The 27241-nt window shown below is 44.2% G+C and overlaps 2 protein-coding genes across 2 annotated transcripts; both read right to left on the reverse strand.

Annotated features, from left to right (window-relative positions):
* Positions 1-2247: 2247 nt before the first annotated feature.
* On the reverse strand, positions 2248-11833 carry LOC129120350 (alcohol dehydrogenase class-3). The gene is made up of 9 exons (XM_054632910.2): positions 11688-11833; positions 8902-9003; positions 7839-7980; positions 7125-7212; positions 6129-6348; positions 5352-5612; positions 4520-4655; positions 3503-3641; positions 2248-2555 (listed from the first exon to the last, which is right to left on the reverse strand). Exons 1-9 carry the CDS (start codon positions 11697-11699, stop codon positions 2531-2533), a joined length of 1125 nt encoding a protein of 374 aa, XP_054488885.1. The 5' UTR covers positions 11700-11833; the 3' UTR covers positions 2248-2530.
* An 8224-nt stretch (positions 11834-20057) lies between these two features.
* On the reverse strand, positions 20058-24233 carry LOC143693945 (alcohol dehydrogenase 1-like). The gene is made up of 9 exons (XM_077177108.1): positions 24062-24233; positions 23051-23149; positions 22454-22595; positions 22263-22350; positions 21930-22149; positions 21551-21811; positions 21123-21258; positions 20666-20804; positions 20058-20255 (listed from the first exon to the last, which is right to left on the reverse strand). The coding sequence occupies exons 1-9, from the start codon at positions 24077-24079 to the stop codon at positions 20231-20233; spliced, it is 1128 nt and encodes a 375-aa protein (XP_077033223.1). The 5' UTR covers positions 24080-24233; the 3' UTR covers positions 20058-20230.
* Between the last annotated feature and the right edge of the window lie 3008 nt (positions 24234-27241).

Consider the following 27241-nt stretch of genomic DNA (forward strand, 5'->3'; position numbering starts at 1 on the left):
CAGATTTTGCAACATAAGAGGGCATATCAGCCTTGAGAACAAAATTTATTAAATAAAAATATTAAGAAAAACTATTTTTTCACTTATCTAGCTGTGTCTTTGCTTGAACATGACATACTAGACTTGTGCTGACTGGATTGTGGAAATTAACTATTTTTATTCTTACATAAGTTGCTGTCCACTTAAATAAAAGATCCTAACTTAAATCTCCTTTTAATGACATTTTTAGCAATTATATACACTTTTACCAAAAACACAGTCCTGCAATTAGTTCTGAATCAATCTCTTAATATATTTTCCCTTCACTGTTGTAAAGGGAAAACACATTAAAATTACTTACTGTAAGTCAGTGTGGAAATTCTTCATGCTGTTTCTGCAACTTGACTTGAATATTTAAGAAGAGAAGGTTTGGTAGATGGTGTTGAGTAAGAGTAACAGCAGGACGAGAGTGGCCAGCCTGCATGTTTTACATGACAGCCAGCAGAGTACATGCACATTGCATTCACAGTGGATGTGCAGTTCAATACAGTACCTTGGTCACCAAAAATGGGGTAGAAGCTCTTGGTTTTGAGTCCCTTGGATTGCTGAACAACTTCAAAAAAACCCTATTTCAAACATGCTCCATTCAATCAAAAGCTTTGCAGGCTGAAGTAATGGCTGGGACATCAACTCCTCAGGCTGGGAAGAAGCTGGAAGTCTTTGACCCAAGCACTGTGGTATCACTACATTTCTTTGTTGTTGGTATTACAGCCTGACTTCCCACAAACACTCTGAGATGCAGATTCTCTGAAGTAATAATGTAATGCAGACAAGATTGTGTGGTCTTCATCTAGTCTGTGCAGCATAGAGGAACAGCTGTTCCAGTGTAAGTATGTTAAATCTGTTAGATCCAGCTGGGGGGTGGTTTGCCAGGTTAGCTAGTATTGTATTGATATCATCTTCTAATTATGGACTACTCTCACTGCAACAGCTTAACAGCAAATTTTGTACTGGATTTTCTGATGTTCAGCCAGCCTTCCTGGAGCTACAAGGTATTGAGAGTCACCTCATTGCTGGGCTAAAGGGCTCAGTTTTGTGTTACCAATTCAGCCTGTATTTCCTCCTGATGCTCAAAATCAAATTCTTATGACATTCACATTTGTTCTTTACTGTCTAAAATTAAGTAGAAATGCAGTACCTCAACTACTTTCAGAATGCTGTAGGGGATATTTTTTAATGAGAGATGGAAAAGATGTAATTGTCCCAGTTGTATAGCAGTGGCTTGGAGTAATTGTTGGTGGTGAGAGGGAATTTCTTCTAATAAGATTACTGTTTGCATTCTGTGTTCTCTGCTAGAAGTTGTTTTGACCAGGGTTCTTTAAAACATGAAACTTCTCACCTAATCAGTGTCCTTGATTCACTGAGAAACACTGAGTTTCTATGTATCTAACTTTTTTTTTTAACTGGCTGGGCTGCCTCCGCTTTGCAGTCTATTTTCTGCTATTTCTCTATGTTTTTCTGGATGTGAGGCACTGATTGCAGGTTTCAATACAAAAAGAACCTTATCCAGTCAGTTCACTCCACCTAGAATTAAGAAAAACTGCAACTCCAAAACTGAGACTTAACCCCTCCCCATCCAACAAAAAAAAATCCCAGAAAACCCTGAAGCCATCATCATGCAATGCTCGTTCCTGTTCCCCTGCAGCCCTCAAGAGGAGACTTGCTCTAATAGTAGTAGTTCCTACTTCAATTGCATCATCAGGTTTCTGATTAGAGGTGACAAGCCCATGCTGTGTGCTTTTGCAGTGTTGGCTGCAAAGTTTGCTTCATTTGCCAGTAAGTTAAGGAAATGGGACAACTGTCCTACTGCAGCCTTGGAGAACACCACTAGAGCAAGTGCCCAGAGCAGTTTGTGCCATGATCTTTAAACAGGCCTGCCAAAGAGACCAGTGAGAAATAAGGCAGAACATGGACCACCCCAGTGAACATGGTACCCGTGGACACCAAAGTCTCTGCTCTGTATTTGCCTTCAAGGTGATCTGGATGCTACAATCCACTGTAGTCCTAGAATAGTCTCAGAAACTTGACAAGTTCTGGCCCCTCTTTCAGCACAGCTGCAGCAAATGCATGCTGCTTCTCACCCCTGTGCTTAGCTGTGCCTTGTGCAGTGAATCCCACATCATTTGCTGTAGACTCTGCAGAACACTCCCTCTGTGTGAAATCACTAAAGGAAAACAAGTCACTCTTAATGCTAAATAATTCCAACACTGCGTTTAGAAATAAGCTTTTATTAAGTAGATTTGAGTTAGCCACTATTGAATTTGAGGAATGAGTATAGAAACAGAAGTTCCATAATCAGGACTAATTCCATAATTCTATTCAGTGGTTAACAATTTTTTATTATTTAGTACCCAGAACGCTCACCCTAAAATACATGGTCTTCCTAGTCCCAGTGAGTTTTCGGTTGCTTGATTCTATCTTCTATCAAAAATTCCATTATAACAAGGCAGTTAGCATGGTGCTGGCCAATTAAGAAGGTCCACATTTGGCTCTAAAACTTCAGGACAGTTCGAATGCTTAAAATAAAAAAGAAACTTAAAGTTACCAAGAAGTCAATTTTCTCCCCATCTCTCCCCTCCCTGTCATTGCTGAGACATATTTTAACGTCTGTCTTTTGTAATGAATGAAGTCATGCATATGCCTATAATATTTATTAAAAATCCAGGATAATGCTTGTTCTTTTCTGGGTTTTTTTGTCTCTCCTCCAGTAAAAAAGAACTCCAAACAAACTCTCTTTCATACTAGATGTCAGCTTTCAGTAGTAGCCAAGATTGATCAGGAGCAGTAATATTTACAGGCATTCTCCCTTTTGTCTGTTTGGAAAATGTTAGTAGTTTTCATTACTAGTTTCCTAGGACATGCTCATGTATGAATAAAACACCGAAATGATACATTTATAACTGGGATGGGGATCAACTGCTGGATGAAATTTGCATAAATGTAGTGTTTCCAGCTGTAACAAATACAGTCAACTGATTTATCCAAAATAGAATCCATGTGAGCTAAAGCAGATAGACCAGTTCTCCAAAGTTATATACAACAGATAGATATAGATTGAGATCAAATACAAAGACCATGCTGGTTTCTGGAGACAGTGGTCAAAACTATTTGTCTATCTGCAGAGGATCCTAAATATTACTGTCTTATTACATCTTCAGTCTCTTTAAATTCCTCATTATAAGGGAGAATGTTTTAGCAGTGGTGAAAGCCTGAGACTGACCTGTCCCCTTTACTAGCTTTATATCTGTATTTCTCTTCTACACTGTTGCTTGCTTTTACTGTGTGCCTGTGTTTTGGCACATGCCTGGAAGGTCAGAGAAGTGTGTTTTTATCAGAATTAATGCATGTGGTGTATGTCACCCTTTAGCTTCCCTGTTTAAAACATGATAGTGGGCAGGGAACCTGTACTTTAACAGTATCTGATCAAGAAATCTTGTGTACCTTTCAATATTGTGAACATTACCTTTTTCCTGAATGCATCAGCTCAAAAGCCTCATTGATTTTGTCAAAAGGCAGCGTGTGAGTCACAAATTCATCAACCTTGATCTTTTTGGACATGTATTCAGTCACCAGTTTAGGTACATTGTCTACACTCTTCCAGCCTGAAAGAAGGAAAGCATGCCTTGTTTCTTCCCTTTTCCACCCATCTCAGAAAATTAAAACCACAGCCCTTACACAAAACTTGTATGATCAATATGAAAAGGACAGAGATGAGTGACATGTTTGTCCCTCCCATGGAGGTCTAGCAAAAGCACACATTATCCAAACACACACAAGTGTTGGTGAATCTTTCACTAGCTGTTCCAGCATTCAAAATAACAGCAGCCCTCACCTAGGAAAGCATACACATGGCTTCTCTATCAGGGCCCCTACATTCTTTATAACCCAACCCAGTAAGTTGTGTATTGCTTGGACAAAGAGCAGTGTAAAAATTCAAAGTCTGAAACTGAACTTCCATCAACTTCAGCAATTACTGAATTCCCAAAAAAAAAAAAAAAAAGAACTCAATGTGGTTTTGAGTTGACAGGAGAAAATGTGTATCAAGCACTCATTCCCTTTTTATTTTAAAGGTCTTTAGAGCACATTGTCATGTTGGTCCCACAATTTACTCAGCGGTTAAGCAACACAAACATACTGATGTGAGTTCCCATCTCCTCAAAGACCAGGTCCTTTCACTGGATGAAACTGAAACAAACCTTCACTTGGTGGTAAAGCAGTTTCCCTATCCCACTCCTTTAGTACTGAGTAGGATATAGATATATTCTCTCTTCAAAATGTTAGATATGATACCAATGTGTTAATCTGTACCCTGTCTGTAGGAATAACAGATTTTAAGAGTCTTTATCTTAAAAGCCAATGTAGCATTTATGAATAGCCTGCCAATAGTACATATCTTGCACAAGCAAAGCCAAGGGGGTGTGATCCTCCCAGCTTTAGGCCAGAGTAAATTATTTTTATCCCCACAGCAAGAGAAAGTTACCTCCAAATGCAGTCCCTTTCCACGTCCGCCCAGTTACGAGCTGGAATGGCCGTGTGGAGATCTCCTGGCCAGCAGCAGCCACTCCGACTATCACACTGAGTCCCCAGCCTTTGTGGCAGGCTTCCAAGGCAGCCCTCTTCATGGACAGACAGGAAAAAGCAGGGTATTTATTGCTAAGGTTTACACTGCCTGGACTTCCCCCATTAATGAATCACTGCATCAGCATTTAAGGAACAGTAAATAACACTGAAAATTATATTTTCCATTCAGGGTTCAGATTCCCTTACACTTTTAAAGGTTCACTTTGCACTTTTTATATCCTATCTAGCTTTTACTCTAAGCTCCCACTGAGAGTTGGGATAAACTGTAATCACAGACCATATTACCAACAGTAAGGAATGCTCTTGTAATTCCTGAAAATCTAACCCTATTCCTGAAAATCTGCATTTCCAAAGGTGAAATTAATTACTTGAGAAATTAAGGAAATGCTGAGTGATCCCTGAGATTTTACTGTTCATTGCACAGTATATTTTATATGAGTTTCGTTAATTTCAACTGTCAGCACAGAGAAACTCAGGATCTAAAAAAATTCTGATTAAGGAAAAAGCATTTGTAAGGGCCATTTTCAACCCAAGAAGTAGCAGCTGCTTTCATTACATAATTACGATTGAGTGTAAGTTGTCCTTATGAGTCATAGCAGGTATTATTATTAAGGAAAAAAAAAAAAAAAGATTAGTGAATCTGGCATGTTTTGTGTTAAGAAAGCAGCTGATCTTGCTGTTCAGCTGAACTGGTCCCTCCCTGCACATGCTCCTGCTGGCCAAGCACTCACCATGACTCCGACATTTCCGATGCACTCAAATGAGTAATCCACACCACCATCGGTCATCTCAACCAGAACCTCCTGGATGGGCTTCTTGGAGTCTTGGGGGCTGATGCACTCAGTAGCTCCAAACTCTTTGGCTTTGGCATACTTATCCTTGTTAATGTCAATGCCAATGATCCGGGATGCTCCTGCTATTTTGCAGCCCATAATAACTGCCAGCCCAACTCCTCCCAAACCAAACACGGCACACGTAGAGCCAGGCTCCACCTAGGAGTAAGAAAGGAATCATGAGCAACAGATAAAAATTCATCCTTCCAGGGGAAGAGGAAATGCAGGTTAAGGAGACTGTAAAAAAGGAAAAAATGGAAGCAAATATACATGGCTATGAGATTTTATAGACAAGGGAAACTATACAGAAATTTAATCCTAAAAGCTCTTTAGGCACTAAGCCCTTTCTTTTGCCTGAAGACTCATGCCCACACACCTACCACCTCCGTCTCACCCTGAGCTTCAGGCTATCAGAATGACTTGCAGCAAGATAAACATAACCCAGAAAAGTAATTCATATATAGCTGCTGTCAAAAGGGGTGCAGAATACTCCACCTGAATTTCCTCCAAAGGGCAAAGGATTCTTCTAACCTGATCTGGCCTCTTATGGGGAAGTTAGAAATTCTTAGCTAAACTTCATCAGTTGAAGAGGAAAAAGGAACACAGATTTGGTACATGCCCTTTTCAGTCCTTGTGTAGTTGCTAAGCTGCGTGTGCCACAAGGCCAGCCTTTACCTTAGCAGTGTTGACAGCAGCCCCATAGCCCGTGGAGATGCCACAGCCCAGCAGGCACACTTTATCCAGAGGTGCTGCAGCATCTATCTTGGCTACGGAGATATCAGCCACCACGGTGTACTCAGAGAAGGTGCTGGTCCCCATGAAGTGGAAAATCTGCTTTCCCTTGCAGGTGAATCTGCTGGTACCATCAGGCATGACTCCTTTCCCTTGAGTAATTCTTGAGGCAGAGACAGGAAAGTGCAGAGATTTAAGCAGCAAGTACTTTCACCAGATGGAATCCACCAAGCAGCACAGAGAGGCAGCTGCATACTTGCACCTTTATATTCTGACCACTTTAGTAAACCTAGAAGTTCACAGAAGTGAGATGCTAAACTTTATGCAGATAATTCCTCCAGGGAAAACCTGAAAGAAATGGAGTTTACTCATATGTTGACCTCATTAGTTACCAATGCTAACTGCTTGTGCCACAGCACCACACCACTGTCTTGGCCTCCTTCAGTATCCTCCCCTGAATAGCACCTGTCAGTTAGGTCACTGGGGCTTTTTTTGAGTTGGGAGATTTTATTCAGAACAGGAGCTGCAAATTTATGTGGGAAGCACATGTAAAGGGAAAAAGAGCTGTCCGTATGATTTTGTACCACTTGAAAGCGTTGGTGTTCACTCCCAAGAGCTACATTCCCTGAAGTGGTTCCCTTAAGTATGGATTAAATATGGAGTCAGAGCCTTTATGTTTTGCAACCTGTGGACACAAGGTAGTAGTTTGCACCTTCACATACTTGAAATGAGAGAAACAGTTTTATTTAAGGGAAGAATAGAAATTTTAAGGAAGACTGGAAAAAAATTGCCTAAGTGACTCCTGAAACACCTACTTTCCAAGTCATTAAATGATGCATCAACAGATTTATTCTTCAAGGAAAACTGTCAATTGCTTTTGCTAACTACAGCAGGTATACATTGAGCAAATACCATAACATGTGTCAAAGTCATACACACCTTATCTTCTGGCACAGGTTTGTTTTAGGATTCTTACAGAACTTGCACTCTCCACACTGAGGGATGTATAGAGGGATAACAGTGTCCCCTAAGGAAAAAAATATTCTGTGTCTAGTTATTGAGTCAAGCAAGGCATTGTGAAAAAAAAAAAATTGAAGTTACTTGATTCTGCATGTTTTTCTGTGAGCTTGAGTTCACTTAAATCCTTTGTGTACTAAAAGCTGTTTATGGTATACAGAGGTATTACAGAGTGCTAGATAAACAACTTTAATCCTGGCTGAGCAGACAACCCATCTGAAATTCATCATTCCAGAACAAGTAGCAACATTACTGTGAAACAAAACAACCCCAAATCAACAGTGAACAACAAGACTAAACACTTTAAGCCTTTTAATTAAACCAACAGATAACAACTACAATTTGAAAAAATAATAAACCCCCAACTCTCTTGTTGGATCTCTTGTAATTATACATTGATCTGATTTCAAGTAAAAAGATGCTATTCTGGGCTCTTTCAAGCTTTAAATCAAGAGCTCATTGAATAGATTAGTGTTTTGTCTCAGACCACAGAAATCTACACAGGCATACACCCCAGAATAAAATATTGTATTAACTCCTGCAAGATGGCATTTCAGTGGCCCAATTTGACAGTGAGTCTTCAAATAAAGTAACACTTTCAAGGAAAGGCAGAAAACTTGTAAGGTATTTCCTTACCCTTCTTTACTTTTGTTACTCCTTCCCCAACACTCTCTACAATTCCTGCTCCTTCATGTCCCAGGATCACAGGGAAACATCCTTCAGGATCAGCACCACTCAGAGTATAGGCATCAGTGTGACAGACAGCAGTGGCAACTATCTGTGAAGAAATAAATAATCTGAGACACCCTGAAGAGCAGAATAGTAGCACAGATCTAAACAATTCCCTTTAGTCAGAAATTAAGAACAAATGCCAGGTCAAAGTTCTGGTAGCATTTAGGATATGGGCTAATACTTTCAATTCCTGGCAAGGCAGTTTTTCTTATTTCAGAACAGCAAAGTCACAACAGTACATTTTTATCATTTCCATCAACCAAAATGTGACACTGAATGGGGTAAAAGCTGACCTGTCTTTTCCTATAGCTAGAAATCAGTGCTCCAAGTCATCTCAAAGTAGTTTAACATCTCAGATTTGAAAGAAGTTAAGACTCAGAGGTAAAATTTACAGAGAGACCATGCAGAACTCTCAGTACTGCATAAATCCTGCTTAAGTCTTCAGCACCATGCAGAAATCCTTTCCACAGGAATAAATTTCACATTAATGTATACTTTTTGGCAGATACAGGCTCCTGTAAAGCCCTGATGAAATCAGAAACTTGGGTGTAGGGAATCCAAGAGACCAATCCCAGCTCAGCAGCCAGTAACTTATGGCCTGACTGAAGTAAAAATCCAGCATGTTACACAGCTGCCACAAATGACAAATTGCTGTCCTTGAAACAAGATAAAGGTGTTCCCAGCTCAGACATTTTGAGAGAACTTGGTCTGTAACAACTGGAATTGCTCCTCAAGATTAGCCATTATCCCCAGACCAGACTGTGAAGTGAGACTAGTAGAAATTAAAAAAAAATCTGTTTTTCATAACCAGAAGATCTAAATACAGTCATTTTCTTCTCTGTAAACCAGCTGAGAACTAATGAACTAATGATATCTATTTCAACATTTCTTCTGTTGGCAAACTATTCATCTTTAATACTCAGTCTCCTAAAATAGGAAACATATAGATAAGAACTGATGTAATTACCTTGATACGAACTTCATGAGCTTTTGGTGGAGCAACCTCCACCTCCTCAATAGAGAGAGGTTTACCTGCCTCCCAGGCAACAGCAGCTTTGCATTTAATAACCTAAAAGACAAGAACAAGAAAAAAAAAAAAAGAGGACATCTGTTGTATGGTTCATTTAAAATAATTCTCGTTCAGCCAAGTGAGAAAATAAAAGCAGCACTACTGGCTTTTGGAAAGAATCCCAGCTCTGCAATTCATAATTTCAACACAAAGGTTTAATTGCCCCACATTTGCTTTCAGGAAGCTAAACAATAATGAGTAAGCAAAGATCTGAAATTTGGATGTCATTCTCTTACTGTGTAAAAAATATAATAAGCCTGGGAGTGCTTAGGAGACACGCTGCAGTGAAGGGAGCAACATGAACGGAAAGGTTGCATAAAAGAAATGGTGGTTTAAAATCCAAGACTGCCATTCATTTCAGGTATATTCATTAAACACAGTGTTTGAAGTTGGAAAGTTCAGAAAGGGAACTGTGGAGACCCACATCAAGATTGAATTTCCTGTTCCTGATCAGGATGGTTTCCAAGTAGGATTCCAGCAAGGAGATGCAGCTGACATGCAGAGCCCTCAGCGATGCAGAGGGACTTTGCTGTAAGGCTCTAACACCTCTGCTGTGGCCACAGGGATCACTGTTAGCAAGTCTTCCCTCACTGCTCTCAGTGCCACAACAAATCCTGCTCTGCAAGCACACCTAAACATCCCAGGAAGCTTTTCAATCCCAACGGTGAGAGCCTGGGTAAGAGAGCAGGATTTCTGGATCTGTAAACCCTATTGACAGGTACATACACACCAGTGACTGAGAAAATCAGCAGGCATTACAGCCATACACTCTAGAGCAGCTTCAGGAGAAGCATCTGGATTACCCTTAGAGGTTGGTTTCATGAAGATGACAAGGTCTAAGACATTGCTATTAGAAATATAAACCAAGAGAAGAACATGACATTTTGGGTGTTCAAAATAGCTGTGGTGTTCCCATGGAATGCTTGAGAGAAAGAGGATTAAATGCAAATTCCCAAGATCAGCAATACAGTCACTCAGCCTTTTTGAAATTTCACCTGCTGGAAGAAATAACAGTGCCAAGAGCACCTTTTGAGCTTGCCAGCTCTCATTCATCACCTGTGATCAGGAGAAAATAATGGCTAGTCTATGCCATTCTTACAACAGTATTTCTGTTGTACAATAAACAGTACTAGGCTTTGCCAGAGCCAGTTAAAATCCTCACTGTACCTGTGACAGTAGAACTTAGATACTTACCTTAGCTTAAATTTGGTAAAATAAATACTACAGACCCAAAAAGCTTTGTAACAGAAAACACATGCCTATTCCAACAGCCAGCAGGGGTCTAAATTAGACAGAAACACCCCTAACTACATACAGCCATGAAATCTTCTTGTCCTGCTTTTTAATACCAGGGTAAATATTACAAAAATGCATGGAATGTGCCATAGTAACTAACTGTGGAATCACAGTGTGAGCTATCAGTCATAATCTCTAAATCTACCAAAGATTTTGCCAGAAAATCTAAATTCAAAGCACAAAGTGCAAGGGGAGCCATCATTCAGTAAATCATTTACTGGTTTTCAATCCATCCCCTCATCCTCCCCTCATTAAGTCATCACTTGTTCTTGCACGGGAGACTGCGCATTCCTAAAATTTGATTTCCACAAGCTTAAACACAAAATTAAAGACAGAGAGGAGAAAAAAAGTCTCCTTACAGGTTAAATTCTGATCATCTAAAACTAACAGTATGCATCTGGAAGCAAATTTTGAAATAGTAATTTCTGATTCAGTTCATACAGCCACAAAGGCCCCTAGACTATTCAGAGTGGGTATCAGGAAAGCCCCATCTTTTTCCGCTCTCTTATTATTCGTAGCTTTCCACTGTTGCTTTGCTGAAAATCTTGAAGCCAACAACTGGAAATAAAAAACTGGAAACAAAAACCAAAACACCAACTTCTAGCAGTTCTTCATTTCCTCTATTACCATGCTAGCACTGGAGCACAGCTGTTGGGTTGCTTGTGGCCGTGAACACCATCAGCTATCTCAGTCGGGATGAAACCGAGCTCTGGCAGGGACAGAAGCTCCTCCAACCCAGTGCCCGCCTGAAGCAGCTTCAGCCTCCGGCCAGGCACGGCCGCCGACCCGGCTCGGGCCCAGGGCGCTGACCGCCCGCACAGAGTTCGGAAAATACTGGCACAAGGTCTGGGCTATCGCGCTGCTCCTACAGCCGTGCAGCAAACGTGCCAGCAATGGCTTTGTGAGCAGGCAGGTCTTGTTTTACCCCTTCTTTACAGCCGATTCGTTCGCACCTGCCCGAAACCCACACGAAACACGCAAAGTTCAAGGTCTTCTGCTCGTTCCTCCACCGCCGCGACCCAGGAGCGGCCGGAGCGCAGCCCTCAGACCCCCAGGACGCGCACGGGGGTGGAGTACAACACACGGCGGGGAGCAAACGCGTGTTTTCCTTCCTATCCTGCAAACACTCACAGCGGGAGCCTCCCACACCAGAGCAGCGGCACCGACTCCGCCGCCTCACACGCGTGGGGCAGGAGCGCGGAGGCGCCCGGACACCCCCCGCGCCCCGGCTCTCGCCAGCGCTGGGGCCAGAGCGGCCACGGCGAGCCCGGCCCGCGGCCCCGGCAGCGACGGCAGGGCAGGGAGGGCTCGCCCGCCTCGTCCTGCCTGGTGCAGAACCCTCCGCCCGTCCCCGGGCGACCTTCCCGCCGCGGAACGCAGACGCTCACCCCGCTCGCCATCGCGCACGGCTACGGCTGCCAGCGGAAGGGGAAGGGGAGCCCGCCTCCTTCTCCGCTGCGTCTCTCCCCGCCTCCCTCTCAGGGGCGGGCGAAGGAAGTAGCTCCTTCCTCCCTTTTTCGCCTCCCACCCTTGCAGGGCAGGGGCGCGCTGGATCAGCCACCAGCCCCCTGTGGGCTTTTCTTCCCACAGACCGTGGGGCGGGCCAAGGTCTCTGTGTTTCCTGAGGGTGCCCGCAGTGTTGCCTTGCCGTGTGGCCGGGTTTGTGGCTGCTGGCGGCTGCACCAGTGTCTTCCATCGCGGCTCCTTTAGTCCGGCCGGCAGATGGACATTACTGTGCCCGTGAGGGAGCAGCCTACTCTCCCTGCCCCTGGGCCTGTTCCACCAGGTTGCCCAGATTCCTTCCCAGCTAACGGGACGCCACGGCCGCCTCTGCGCCGCTCCCTGAGGGCCGCAGCAGTGCCTGGGTGTGCCTACCTTCCCCGGGCGGGGGAATGCCGCTCTGGCTCCCTTTCTGGGGGTGCTTGGTACCACCTGGGCACAGGGGGAAGCTGACCATATCTGCAGAGCATTGTCCTTTGTGCCTGAATCTGTTCTTGGCTGGATAAACTGCAGTTTTTTGGACCCAGGTGCGGGCTTTCCTAGGTGGCAATGTGAAGACATTACTTCAGACTGGGTGAAGGCAGCGCCCTGCCAGGGTAGGTGAAGGGATCTGCAATGGGATGGAAATTTTGACTGGGCTTCTTGATGTTCCATCCAAGCAGCCTTTGAAGCAAAGGAGATACTGCTGCAAGTTGGGATTATTCACTGGTTCGTGCTGTTGTTTCATTTTCCAAAAAACAGTTTTTCTCCAGGCAGGGTAGGAAGGGCTTCTTGTGAGGTCTGCAGACGTGATTGTGTAAGATGAAGGGAACAGTTTTGCCGTGAGCTGTTGGGATTTTCCACAAGAGGTGATGGTGCTTGAGGAATGGCAGGGTGTAACTAAGTCCCCCTCAGTAGGAAAGGGAATTTTTAATTTCCAGTGACATGCTAACAAAAGCTTAGCAAATATCATAGATAGACAACAGCACTAGCATTTGGAAAATTAGTAACAGGACATAAGCAGCTATGGCATTTAGTAAATAACATGAAAGTAACATTTAATAACAAAACTAAAATGAGAAACTAAATCTGTAGGCTCATGAAAGCTGACATGGAATTGGAGAGTAATATGGCCATATGAAGGTAATATACAGGTTACACACCTTGTTGTTGAAATCAACGCAGGCATTTCCTTGGTTAAATTAAGCTCTGCCAACCTCTCCTGCTAATTTCATGCTCTTGGCCACCCCTGGTTTGTCAGTGCTTCCAAAAAGCCTCCAAGCATTTTATGTTTAGCTAAACTCCACAGATGCTCTGCTTTTTTTAGTATCTGAAAATTGTAGGCACTAATTTTTGTGTACAAAGGGACAGATATATAAATCAGACCTCTTTAGCACTCACTGTCCAGTTTCAGAGATGAAAGAGGTTGTTTATTTTTTCATCTTTTCTTCCCTTGCAGTTTTGTGATGCTGCCCCCAGTGTTGCTGTGTGCTTTTGGAAGCCCCTGGACGCCATAAGTGGTTTTGCAACTTTCTTTCTGTTCTCAGCACCACGTAAGCAAATCAAGTTACCACTCCATGATCTTGACTAAACTATCCATGCTTTGTCACATGTTTCAGGTTTATGTAGGTAAGTTCTGTAGGAGAGGACTTCCACTGCTGCTCTGGATTTTACATTTATTTGGTTTTGGTGTTTTTCTATCAGGTGTTACATGTTAATCAGGAGCATCAGCTTGGATGTGGAAAAGAGGAGGGCTTGGAAGCACTCTGAACCTGTGGGAGGGAGACCTGGCAATCATGTTCTTGTTTGGTGGATGTGGTCTGTCATGTGGGAAGAAAAGTCCAAAACAACTAGGGATCGATATTACATTTTCTCCTACCCTGGAGGCATTTGTTTTTCTGTACCTTAGTTTAAGTTTGAAGCACAAGAAGATGTGGGGGAAGCAATCACTTGCAAGCTTGGGAGGCAGTGTATGGCTGAAGGAAGATGCAAGTGACCTGCCAGGGTGCCCATCCTGGGCCAGTGTGAGTGCCAGTGGCAGAAGCTGGCTGTGTGCCTCCCTCAGAAGGAGGAGCTGCTGCTTTGGCACTGGAACTGCTGGTGGACAGATTGGCAAGGCACAGGGAGGCTGGAGCAGACTGACAAGTCTACCCAGAAGCAAAACTAAAATGCATTAATACAAACATTGCCTGATTTGTTTCTCCCAAGCAGATATGGTCCTAGATTGACCTACAGGTAATTTCCCTTCTATTAATACTGTTGATTTTCCAAATCAAACCAGTAGTTTTGATGGAAGTATTTCATTAGAGCAACCCTCTTGGAGCTGGGATAACCTGTGTGCTAGTTCCAGCAGTGGATGCTTGAGTGTAACTTTATTTTTGTGGGCCATTACTCTCAAAACCATCCTTTTGAATTCTGATTTAAGTTTCCTACGTTTTCCTGTGAAGTACTGGAGGATAATACTTGTGCTCAAAAATGCTCAAAGCTGGTTGGTATTTCTTTGGGTTATTCTTAGGTAATTGCAATATTTTGTAAACATAAATATAAATCTAAATATTATCTGGTAATTCAAGAAATGGTTGGTTCCAAAGGAAAAACTTAAGGAATGATTTCACTAATTGATCCTAGTATAATTCTAAAGTATACTAGAGTAAAATAACTTTACAAAACAAATCTGATGTACTCAAAATGAGTGTGAAAGTGACCATGACAGTTTTGCAGTTGAGAAACATGAAGTTGGGATGCTGAAAGATGTTTAATATTTTAGATATGGAAATAAGTAATTTGGGGAGTTTGTGATTAAATACTCTCAGGTATCTGCATTCACTGAAAACCAAATAAAGCACAAAAAGCTGGTCTAGATCGAATAAGTGCTTATTTTAATATGTTAATATTAAAATAACTATGCAAGGGAAATTTGAAAGTTGAAAGTGTCAAAGTGTTGTGCTGTCACCTCCTTCTTTGCACTTGGCAGCATTTTCTTCTGGTTTGTATAAATGTCTTTGCTTTCAAATGTAATTATTTGGCCAGCTGTGAAACAAGTGATGTTTTAGGAATCAAGCAGAATTTGAGGAGCTCTCTAATGATCTGCTAAAATTTGAAGTCCCTCCCAGTTAGTGATTGTTGCCGAAGGGGCGGGAGGATCTCCCAGATCCAAGGCAGCATGCCCGGAGAGCAGGGACAGGTGACCACCAGGTGGCCCTGCTGTAGCGGAGAGCTCCTCAGTACTCGGAAGGGCTTACACAATTTGTCATGTAACAGCAGTTCAAAAGAAGAATTGCTAAAGTGCAAGTTACAATTTGCTTTAGGCAGAATTTTTTATAGTGATCGAATTTTTTTTTTTTCATCTAGGTCTATTTCTTCCAAAAAGGAAAAATTATTATCATTTGTCTCAGTCCTGCACAGATTTATGTGTTTATATTTGTTAGACAGATACTTGGCAAACTGATTACATTTTTGAGACTTTCCACCTGTATAAAATTAAGAATATGCAGATTCATGTGCAGTATAAGGGAAACATTGTTTATTGGAAGTTCTTGGAGTTTTCTCTGTAGGGAAGTGCTGGAACTCAGTTAATTAACATTTATTGGATTATATTGATGTTGACTCATTACTGCTACTCTTATTGTCTTATGTTTAAAAAGTAGTTAGGAGAATTATAGCTAACTTTAGGTCATGGAAGAGTAATATGTGCAGAAGGTACTAAAAATCAGTGGACAGGATGGGATTTGTTTACCTTTGATAACTCATTTGTGTGTTCATCATATTCTGTGTGATTGTTGATTGTGCTAAGGGGTTTCCAGAAGTTCAAAGGGCTGTGGGATGTGATAAATGTTGCACAAAAGAGGTCAAAAGGCATGGTAGTGTTATAGGTCCAATGTTCAGCACTGAAAGAAGGATCTGTTTAGCAGAATGACCATTTGGATTGACAAACCTGTTCTTTGGGGAAGATTTTTCAGAGTTGTACTGTAATATACCATGGGACTTGGTGTGGAAAATATAATAAAAGTACAGTAACATTTGCCAAAAATGAAACAGCATCCATGGATGCTCTATGAGTGTTAGATCATTATAAGAAAGTTATCTACTGCTTTATGTAATATGCTTCAGAGCAGCAGCGGCAGGGGTGGTTTCCCTGCTGGGCTTTGCTTGAAGCTGCAGCATTCACCCAGCTGGGACAGGAGCAGAGAGGAGAGGGCCAAGTTCACTGAGGGAGATGAAGGTGGGAGGCAACAGCAAAGGAGGGACAAAGGCCGTTGCTCACTGCTGACAACAAGGCTGTGGTGGAATGGATGTGATGTGAGGGGGAGTCTCAGAAGGTTCCAGTTTATTGCAGCCCCTAGACACATGAAAAGTCTCTGTTTCGGCCCACACGTTCAAAGAATGAGTCGGAGTTCTTCAGTTCTCGGTCTCAGAGTTATTTATTGTATCTTATCTATAAAAATTTTTCTCCTGCCCTGCCGAGGTCCATCCAGCAGGACAATTCCAGGCACACTGACTTCCCTCGGGGCAGTGTTATCTCTTTATACTACAAACTACGTATAACATATTTACAATTACTTTCCAATACCCATCACCTGTGTTAAACAGTGAGTGTCTACTCTAAACCAATCCAAAAGTGCCAACATCATAGCAGAAGATGTAGGTAGAGAAGAAAAAGAAAGGCTGGACACGCCCAAGTCCCTCCATCTTGTCCCCAAAACCTTTATTCTAAAACCCCCAAAATCTACTTTTTCACCTAGTGATAATTTTATTATTACACTACTTCTGTGGTTTTCAGGTCTTCATACAAAGCTGATAATTTGCTTAACGGGTCATAATCAAACCCACAGGTGTTCTGGGGTCTGTGCCAGGGTCTCTGAGTCCCCTGGCAGGGGTCCCGGCAACTCTGGACACCCAGAGGGTGTCCTGAGTTCCGATAGGGGAGCTCCCCCTGATCCCTGGAAACACTTTTGATTGAGTGCACTGCATGGGATGAGTTTGACAGAAACCCTTTATTAGTAAAAGCATTTTCCTGGGAGAGATTCTTTTATGTCCTGTCTGGGCACAGCAGGACCAGCAGTGACAGCAGCACAGGTGAGTTCCTCATTCTCTTCTCCTGGTGCCCCACAAGGAGAGGTGCTGGTTGAGAGGGGCCCGGGACAGGAAAGCATTGGCACATTCAGCTCTACAGTTGATTCACATGTCCTTCACAAAATCACAGAATGGCCTTGGTTAGATGGGACCTTAAAGATCATGTTGTACCACCCCCCTGCCATGGCCAGGAACACCTGTCACTGGAGGAAATTACTCATAGCCACATCTGAGTGGCCTCCGATGCTGCCAAGGATGGAACATCCACAACTTCTCCTCAGCCTGTTCCAGTGCCTCAGCACTGTCACAGTAAGGAATTTCTTCCTAATATCTGGTCTAAACCTACCCTCCCTCGTGCCTGTTATCCTAGCAGGGCACCCACCAGATGCTGTGGAAGAAGAATACAGTTCTTCTCCAAGATTATCATGTACTTTCCTGTGCCTTGCAAGCCTCACTTCAGCCCCAAAGTGGGCTGATTTAAGTGCTCAGCCAAAACCAAAAATACTCTGTAGGCTGTTCAGACAGACCCACTGTACAGAACTCCTGGGACACAGAGTAGTTGGCTTTGATTCCCTTTCTGTCTTCTGCATGGCACAAGGGCTGGAAAGCAATTCCAGAGGACGAATGCTCTATGGCAGGTATCCCATAGGGTTGGCAGTGTTTGAAGTTGAAACCAACAAATTTCAAAAGACCTGTAACAAAGAATGAATTAATTCACCTGCTTCCTAGATAGCATCCCATACAGATGGCTTATGATTTCATCTCACTGCTAAGGAGATAAATGTGCTACTTGTGCTGGCACTTCATGGCTCTGAAGATGTGTCTATAGTCTGCTGTTGAGCAGATAACCTACACCTAATGGTCATAAAAAGATCTTTCAAATATGTACTGTTATTTTTCCTTAAAACATCTGTGTGATGCTCTAGTCCCCCAGACCTGCAAACCCACCACTGATGCGTAATGAGAATTTCTGTCTGCCCTGCTTGCAGTTGTTAAGGGCCATGGGGAGCTGGCACCTCTGCAGAACATTTGAAATGTATGTAATTATTGTAGGGAGTTGATACTGAGATGCTGTTGCTGTGCAGATTTTTGTATCTGTTTCAGGCAGGAGGTTGTTGTTGTTTTTGTCTTATCCAGGTAATAGAGGGAAAATAAGATCAAACTTGTATGTCAGCAGGCATGGCTTTAATGATTAACTTTTTAATGGCCAATCCTGTGTATCTTCATTCTACAATATGTGCTATCTTGACTTGCTGTATGTAGCCATGTATTTTATAAGCTTTAATAGCTGATCTGTGAGGTCAGATGCCATTATACACAGGCACAGACCTCAAGGTATTTGTCTTCATCGTGGTAGTCAGTTTTCTGTCCCCCTCTTTATGTTCTGGTTGTTTGCTGCCCGTATCAAAGAGGTGGAAAGACGGTAGAATATTTGACAGAAATCTCTGTGGAACAGATGCTGAAACGCACTTATGAGGGCTAAGTACAAATCTTATCTTTCCTGGTGCCAGCATCAGGTTTCTGTAATTTTTAATTACGAGTCAGAGTCTGATATGAGTTCCCTTATTAATGACCCAGCATTGCATTTCTGTCCACAGTGTAAGTGGGCACCTGTTTCAGGGACAATTTTTGCATTCTACTATGAAGCACAAACTAGACAATATCCTACAGGATTTGTTAGCAGTATTGATAATTCCCTATTCTAAAAGATGCCCTGGTGCTTTAATTTCCCTAAGAACAGAAATATTGTGTACCTCTTACAAAATTATAGTGGTATGAGGCAAAAGAGGTAAGGAAAGTGGGAGTTAGATTCACCCTGATATATTGTACCTAGCAGAGATATAGAAAACAATTCTGACAAAGATCTATTAAAATGAGCAATTGATTGTGTTCACCCTAGTGGAGGAGAATAGCTGAGGGAAAAAATGCTAAAATAGAGACCAGGACTCTTGGAGTAATTGCTGATATTGAGTCCATGCTATCATAGAATGATGGAATATCTCAACTTGGGGGGGACCCATTAGGACCATAGCCTTGCCTTTTTGTTCTTTTTTTTTTTGCTCAGAAAAAATTCCTTTTTGTGACTAGCTGTGATCATAGTACATCCTCCAGAATTTTGCTCTGCAATTACATTGCTGAGGAGGAATTTTACTTGATGATTTCTGTTAGCCTAGATATAGCACCTCTAGCACCCACATCTGTGTGTGATGGGACACAAATGCACATGTAATGTCTCTTCCCCATTACAGTCCGTACATTTCTCTGAGGTTGTTCCAAAAAGAAAACTGGAGCAGGAGAAAAGCCTCCATTCTAAGATCAGGATCTAAAGTGGAAAAATAAGAAGGAAAGAAGGAAAAATTAGGAGAGAATAGTACAGAGCACAGTGATGGGTCAATAGTAGATGCCCACGGTGACATCCACATTATTTGTTTGCCCCTTGATTGTCACCCAGAGGCTCTTAACTGTGCTGTTACAGCTCCATACATTCCAACCCTTCTATTCCATGCAGTGCCACCCCCCTGCCTCTTCTGCCCTGCCTTTCCCTCCTGAAGAGCCTGTAACCATCCAACAGGGCCCTCCAGTCACAGGACTTGTCCCACCAGTTTCACTTATGCCAAGGATATCAAGTCTCTGGCACCTGGCAAAAGTTTCCAGGTCACCATGGCTTGTTCCTCAAGCTGCATTCATTGGTATAGAAACATTTTCACGAGTGGTGCTTTGCACCCAACACTTGTTTGGCAGATTGAGGTGTTCCCTTACTGCTCATTTCCTCACGTTTTGGCACACAATGCCACTGTTGATCACTGGCCAGCCAGGTATTCTCCCATTCCCCTTCCCAGACCAGTTTAGAGCTCTGTCAAAGAGCCCTGCTTGCTCCTGTGCTAGAACTCCTTTCCTTTTCCCCTCTGAGAATGGCTGATCCTGTCAGGTGTGTGTAGATGAGGGGGTGAAGAGATCACCCCACAGTCAAAAACCCAACATTTTTTTGCTTGCACCAGCCTTGGAGCCATGCATGGACCCCATGGATCTGCCTATTCCTACCAGTATAATTCCTCGTTACCAACAGGTCAAGGAAATTACTACCAGTGTTCCTGACCCGTCAACCAATTGTCCCAAGGCCCTGGAGTCTCGGTTGATGGAGTGCACTGTGTCAGATGAGTTGGTTTAAAAACCTTTATTGGTAAAAGCATTTTCCTGGGAGAGACGTCCATTTATGTCCTGTCTGGGCACATCAGGACCAGCAGTGACAGCAGCACAGGTGAGTTCCTCATTCTCTTCTCCTGGTGCCCCACAAGGAGAGGTGCTGGGTGAAAAGGGCCTGGGCCAGGAAAGAATCTGCTGCGCTGGTTCCTCCGCTCGGCTTCCTTGGCCGTGTCCCTCAGAAGAGCAGGACAGTGCGGATACTGAAACGTGGAAGGGAAGGGAGGGTTGGCTGCAGCTCAGGAGCAGGCAGTGTGGCAGGCAGGTGTGCCTGGGGACCGGCCACCTTCTCTGTCATCCAGCCTCTTCCTGACTGAGCTGCATGAGGCATGCAGCAGCAGGGCAGCCTTCAAATCCCTGCTGAGGGGAGGCCCTCACGGGATAAGGCCACAGGATCTGTGCTGAGCTGAACCATGAGCAGGAGGGTTCCCTGTGCTGAACATGGGCTCTTCCCTCTGGGCTATGGCAGATCTTGCCAGCACTCAGCTGGGAGGCCCTGCTTCCTCTGAAGGCTCAGGTGCTCTTTGGGAAGCCAGTGTTGCATGCTCTGCCTGTTGGAATTTTAGGAGGAGGTGCTGAGGTTTGCTGAACGTCCTGCTGGTCAGGGTCTCACCTTTTTCCTGCACGTAACAACTCAAATCCCTCGTTCACTTTAGCGAATGGCAGCGTGTGCGTGATCAGCAAGTCCGAATTGAACTTCTTCTCCAAATAGCTGGAAATTAATTTGGGGATACATTCTCTCATCTTCCAGCCTAGAAAGAGGAGAGAGCAGCTGCATGAATAATGGGACCAAGGCTGTTTTGGTAAGGTAGTGTTACTGTCAGGGTCAGGACTGAGTGACCATTGCTGGTGCCACACCCTTGTGAGATGTTTTCTGCTCTTTAGGATGAGTGGGTTACTGTGTGGAACAGGTGGAGGATTATTTGCATGTTTAATGCTAATGTTCAATACAGGCAATGCAGTGCTCCTCTTTAGTTGTCTTTAACATGAAAACACTCTTTTACTAGGATTTGTCAACTGCCAACAGAGGAAAAGCCGAAATATTAAGATTGCATTCTTAAGTTCACTACCTCCAAGCACAGTCCCCTTCCAGGTACGCCCAGTCAGCAGAAGTGTGGGATCGATGGAAATCTCTGAACCAGAATCCAGTTCTCCAATCATCACACAGACACCAGTGCTCATATTGCTGGAAGCCAGGGCAGCAATCTGATGGGACAGGCAGGAGAATGAGAGAAAGCCCTTATGGGTTAGCACTCATGAGAGTGCTCTTTTTCTGCAATCTCCTGCTCCTCCCTGGTAATCTGAAAACACATATTCCCCCTTGTGGAGCAGACCTGGGGAGCTTGTGGCCTCTTTTAAGATTCCTGCCATTTTCTCTCTCAAAGATATGCCCAGTAGTGCAGGCAGCCTGTGAGGAACTTCCCATGGAGGTGATTCTAGTCCTGAGAGGAGCCTGTGATGATCTGGGAGGGAGGACATGTGCTGATGTTCCACCTACCATGGTGTCCGCGTGCCCGATGGCCTCAAAGGAGTAGTCCACGCCCTGCCCGGTCATCTCAGTGAGCACCTCCTGGATGGGCTTCTGGAAGTCTCGAGGGTTGATGCAGTCAGTGGCTCCCAGCTCCTTGGCCTTGGCAAACTTGTCCTTGTTGATGTCCACGGCAATGATGCGGGAAGCTCCAGCTGCCTTGCAGCCCATGACAACAGAGAGGCCAATTCCTCCAAGTCCAAAAACAGCACAGGTCGAGCCTGGTTTTACCTACACAGATGGGAGCCTGTGAGTCTCCAGCAGGAGGAGGAGGAGGAGGTTTCTTTTGCACAGTATTGATGAGCTTGTGAGGGTGGCTGTGGTGTGCTAGACACACCTGAATACCAACCTTGGCTGTGTTGATGACAGCCCCATAGCCTGTGGAAAACCCACAGCCAAACAAGCAGACTTTGTCCAGAGGTGCTGCAGCATCTATCTTGGCAACGGCGTACTCTGGGACCACGGTGTATTCTGAAAAGGTGCTGACCCACAGGAAATGATGGATCTGCTTTCCTTTGCAAGAGATGCGGCTGGTCTTGTCAGGCAGCAGGTTTTGTGGTTCAGAAAAACTGTGGAGGAGATGCAAGTATTTGTGTTTGATTGTCTGAAGCACTGATGGGGGTGTCAGATTTGTCATAAAGTCAATCCCGTGTGTGTGTAGGGGAAGGCAAAGTAAACTTACTGGGACTTCTGGCAGAAGTTGGATTCAGGATTCCGGCAGAAGCTGCATTCCCCACACTGAGGGTGGCAAAGTGGGATTACTTTGTCACCTGGAAGCAAGCAATATCCCATGTTATGTGGGTCTAAGTATGTTACTTGTGTCAGATCTGATTCCTGGGCATGTATTTTTGTGTGTGTGTGTGTGTCAGTTACCTGGTTTCATAGAGGTCACTCCTTCTCCAACGCTTTCCACAATTCCAGCTCCTTCATGGCCAGGGATAACTGGGAATTCTGCGTTGGGAAAGCAGCCTTGCAGAAGGTGTTCATCTGTGCAACAGATGCCTGTGGCCACAAGCTATTTGGAGAGGAACAAGCAGATGTCCTGGCCTCTGTCTAACTCAGTTTGTGGAAGCAATTTTCCCAGGGGTGTTTTGATGCCCCTCAGTCAGTGCTGGCACTCTATGCCACCACACTGAGCCCAGGCTGGGCTTTCCCCTTCTGCTCACTCTGAATGCTCCATGTGGCCTTCCTCTGCACTGAGCTGGAGGTGGAAGTGGAGGGGAGGCCACAGTGTGGGTACCAGAGCCCTGTCCAGCAGAGCAAGGGCTGGAGACAGGAATTCCTATGTGACAGCTTAAACAAGAAGTAGTCCAAAAAGGAAACCCTGGCAGATGGTGCATTTGACCCAAGGCAGCTCTGGGCGATGAAAGCCTCTTGGAGGATGCAGATCCCTGAGTTTTACTGAAGGTATAACCACAAAGAGCAATTTCCACAAAGAAGGAAGAAAAAGTTATTGAGATGTATTTTTACCTTGATCCGGACTTCCCCTGCCTTTGGGGGTGCAACTTCTACCTCCTCAACAGAGAGTTTGCCCGGGGCCCAGGCAACAGCAGCCCTGCACCTGATAACCTGGAAACAACCAAGAGGAATACATTGCATGGGAACGTTTGCATTTAAAAGCACATGGCTGGGGGAAGTCATCCTGCAATCACCTAAACCTGAGGTGCTCAAACCTGGTGATGCTCAGCTGCACCTGAAACCAAGTGCTGTCCAATGAACACTGGCCTAGTTTGGGGTCTGCGGAAACCCCATTTGTGGTTTGTGACCCAAAGATTTTCAAGCGTAGCCTTGGAAAGTTACTGGGTTCTGATGGCTTTGGTGGATTTTTCATAATATCCCCATGTGTTACTGGCCAGACTCTGCTGCCATGAGCACTGCAGACTCTCCCTAATGGAAATGTCCATGGAGAGCTTTGATGTCAGCCTTGTGACACACTGGGCTGAAGGTGAGAGAGAGGGATTATGGAATTGTCCCCATCTGATTGGCACCTGGATACTTTTTTTCCTTTAGCAAGGTTTGATTTCTGTGTGACATGGCACAAACCCTTCCCCAATCAACTCAAAGCAGTTTGGCATCAGCAAGATGGGGCTTGCAGCCTGAAAAGGGTATTGCCATGGACAAGGCTGAGTCCAGGAGGTGAGCGGCTGAAGAGGGCACCACTGAAGCATTTGCTGCCAGAGCAGGAGCACAGGGTGGGATTGAGCAGGAGGGTGTTTTTCAGGGCAGCACAGTTGCATATATTTTCTCCTGAGCAGCCGGGCAGGATGGAGGGGGAATGCACTACCGAATGCAGGTCTGGACACGTGCAGTTGCCTGAGAGCAGAGTCTGGTGAACTTCTCAGGGGTTTGGGAGAGATGGGGGAGTAAGGGAAAGGGAGGAAAGAGGGCACGCGGAGTGGTGGGCAGGCTGAGCCTTCTGCAGCGGATTTGGCCGAGAGCAGGGCACCTCGGAAAGGAGGATGGGAAATGCCTTGTCCTTACTTTTCCCGCGGTGGCCATGTGGTCTTAGCAGAGCTGTGTCTGTCGCTGTCGCAGGCTGGAGGGAAGCTGCTGTCTGGGCGTGTTGCAGGATCCGCCAGGCGTGGAGCAGGAGCAGTCCCGGTGCGGCACCGTCTCTGGAGAGCGCTGGTTAATGTGTGCCGGGTGCTGGATGCTGGGCGGCACAGGGAGTGCTGAGGGGAGGAGCTGGATAGCGTCAGGGAGATGGATGGGAGCAGAAGTCCTCCAGGGAGGCTTTTATCAGTGACTCTGCCCTTGGGTCATTGCCTGCCCTCCGTGCCTGAAAGGCTCAGAGAGCTCAGAAAGGTTGGTTTATTTCTTCCAGTTGCTTCTGGCAGGGGTGGAGGGAGGAGATCTGCATCTCTGCTGGGGCTTCCTTGGCATCCCCTTTCTGCCAGGTCGGAGCATTTGACCTGGTGGCCATTCACACCACGATATTTGCAAAAGGATTAAAAATGTTTAAAAACTAAAATAAAACAAATCAAAAGTCAGTGAAAATGTGGTGTGGTGGATAAAGACACATTGCTGTCTGGGTTGAAGCTCTAGTGTCTGTGGTATTGGAGTTATTTTCTCCAGAGTAGTAAGGCAGAACGTGTCAGAAGAAGATTCTTTTCCCCAAGGACCCATTTGCTTCACTCCAGTGTAACCAGGTTTGTAGGTGGGTTCACTCCACCCAGGCTTTTCAGGTTCTCCCAGAGCTGTTTTCTGCTGAGGCATTGGACAAGGCGATGTATTGCAGGGATTGGATGAGCGATAGCTCGTTGGAGGACCAGGCTGAGATGAGCAGCCTGAGTGTGAGGTAACCCCCACAGTTCGAAAGGAATCTTCCTTCTGTGTGGCTGAAAAGACACTTTTGCAAACCAAAGGAATGGGATAATTTCCTAGAGACTGCCACTAATGACATAAACCCCCTTTTTGGATCACTAGCCATTTAGAACGCTATAATGAGGAGAAGATAGCTCTTTGGCTATTGAGAAAGTTTATATGTGTGTATATATATTTTTTTATTTAATGAAAAGACATCTGTTGACATTTGGATTAGCAAACAGGATTAGACAATATCAGAAAAAAGTATAGCATTCCTGAATGAGGAGGGCATTGTTCTGTAGACTCAAGCTCGGCACATTCAGCTCTACAGTTGATTCACATGTCCTTCACAAAATCACAGAATGGCCTTGGTTAGATGGGACCTTAAAGATCATGTTGTACCACCCCCCTGCCATGGCCAGGAACACCTGTCACTGGAGGAAATTACTCATAGCCACATCTGAGTGGCCTCAGATGCTGCCAAGGATGGAGCATCCACAACTTCTCCTCAGCCTGTTCCAGTGCCTCAGTGCCGTCACAGTAAGGAATTTCTTCCTAATATCTGGTCTAAACCTACCCTCCCTCGTGCCTGTTATCCTAGCAGGGCACCCACCAGATGCTGTGGAAGAAGACTACAGTTCTTCTCCAAGATTATCATGTACTTTCCTGTGCCTTGCAAGCCTCACTTCAGCCCCAAAGTGGGCTGATTTAAGTGCTCAGCCAAAACCAAAAATACTCTGTAGGCTGTTCAGACAGACCCACTGTACAGAACTCCTGGGACACAGAGTAGTTGGCTTTGATTCCCTTTCTGTCTTCTGCATGGCACAAGGGCTGGAAAGCAATTCCAGAGGACGAATGCTCTATGGCAGGTATCCCATAGGGTTGGCAGTGTTTGAAGTTGAAACCAACAAATTTCAAAAGACCTGTAACAAAGAATGAATTAATTCACCTGCTTCCTAGATAGCATCCCATACAGATGGCTTATGATTTCAGCTCACTGCTAAGGAGATAAATGTGCTACTTGTGCTGGCACTTCATGGCTCTGAAGACGTGTCTAGAGTCTGCTGTTGAGCGGATAACCTACACAATGGTCATAAAAAGATCTTTCAAATATGTACTGTTATTTTTCCTTAAAACATCTGTGTGATGCTCTAGTCCCCCAGACCTGCAAACCCACCACTGATGCGTAATGAGAATTTCTGTCTGCCCTGCTTGCAGTTGTTAAGGGCCATGGGGAGCTGGCACCTCTGCAAAACATTTGGAATGTATGTAATTATTGTAGGGAGTTGATACTGAGATGCTGTTGCTGTGCAGATTTTTGTATCTGTTTCAGGCAGGAGGTTGTTGTTGTTTTTGTCTTATCCAGGTAATAGAGGGAAAATAAGATCAAACTTGTATGTCAGCAGGCATGGCTCTAATGATTAACTTTTTAATGGCTGATCCTGTGTATCTTCATTCTACAATACGTGCTATCTTGACTTGCTGTATGTAGCCATGTATTTTATAAGCTTTAATAGCTGATCTGTGAGGTCAGATGCCATTATACACAGGCACAGACCTCAAGGTATTTGTCTTCATCTTGGTAGTCAGTTTTCTGTCCCCCTCTTTGTGTTCTGGTTGTTTGCTGCCTGTATCAAAGAGGTGGAAAGACGGTAGAATATTTGACAGAAATCTCTGTGGAACAGATGCTGAAACGCACTTATGAGGGCTAAGTACAAATCTTATCTTTCCTGGTGCCAGCATCAGGTTTCTGTAATTTTTAATTACGAGTCAGAGTCTGATATGAGTTCCCTTATTAATGACCCAGCATTGCATTTCTGTCCACAGTGTAAGTGGGCACCTGTTTCAGAGACAATTTTTGCATTCTACTATGAAGCACAAACTAGACAATATCCTACAGGATTTGTTAGCAGTATTGATAATTCCCTATTCTAAAAGATGCCCTGGTGCTTTAATTTCCCTAAGAACAGAAATATTGTGTACCTCTTACAAAATGATAGCAGTATGAGGCAAAAGAGGTAAGGAAAGTGGGAGTTAGATTCACCCTGATATATTGTACCTAGCAGAGATATAGAAAACAATTCTGACAAAGATCTATTAAAATGAGCAATTGATTGTGTTCACCCTAGTGGAGGAGAATAGCTGAGGGAAAAAATGTTAAAATAGAGACCAGGACTCTTGGAGCAATTGCTGATATTGAGTCCATGCTATCACAGAATGATGGAATATCTCAACTTGGGGGGGACCCATTAGGACCATAGCCTTGCCTTTTTGTTTTCTTTTTTTTTGCTCAGAAAAAATTCCTTTTTGGGACTAGCTGTGATCATAGTCCATCCTCCAGAATTTTGCTCTGCA

The sequence above is a fragment of the Agelaius phoeniceus genome, chromosome 4 (genome assembly GCF_051311805.1).
Source record: "Agelaius phoeniceus isolate bAgePho1 chromosome 4, bAgePho1.hap1, whole genome shotgun sequence".
Classification (NCBI taxonomy): domain Eukaryota; kingdom Metazoa; phylum Chordata; class Aves; order Passeriformes; family Icteridae; genus Agelaius; species Agelaius phoeniceus.

What these genes read in the sequence shown, in the direction of transcription:
- LOC129120350 (XM_054632910.2), bottom strand. An exon ending in TCGGAAATGTCGGAGTCATG is followed by an intron (nt 4,656 to 5,351) that starts GTGAGTGCTTGG and finishes CTGTCCATGAAG; the next exon opens with AGGGCTGCCTTGGAAGCCTG. An exon ending in CTGATGCATTCAGGAAAAAG is followed by an intron (nt 2,556 to 3,502) that starts GTAATGTTCACA and finishes TTTTATTTTAAG; the next exon opens with CATTCGAACTGTCCTGAAGT.
- LOC143693945 (XM_077177108.1), bottom strand. An exon ending in TCGGGCACGCGGACACCATG is followed by an intron (nt 21,259 to 21,550) that starts GTAGGTGGAACA and finishes CTGTCCCATCAG; the next exon opens with ATTGCTGCCCTGGCTTCCAG. An exon ending in TTGTTACGTGCAGGAAAAAG is followed by an intron (nt 20,256 to 20,665) that starts GTGAGACCCTGA and finishes TCCACGTTTCAG; the next exon opens with TATCCGCACTGTCCTGCTCT.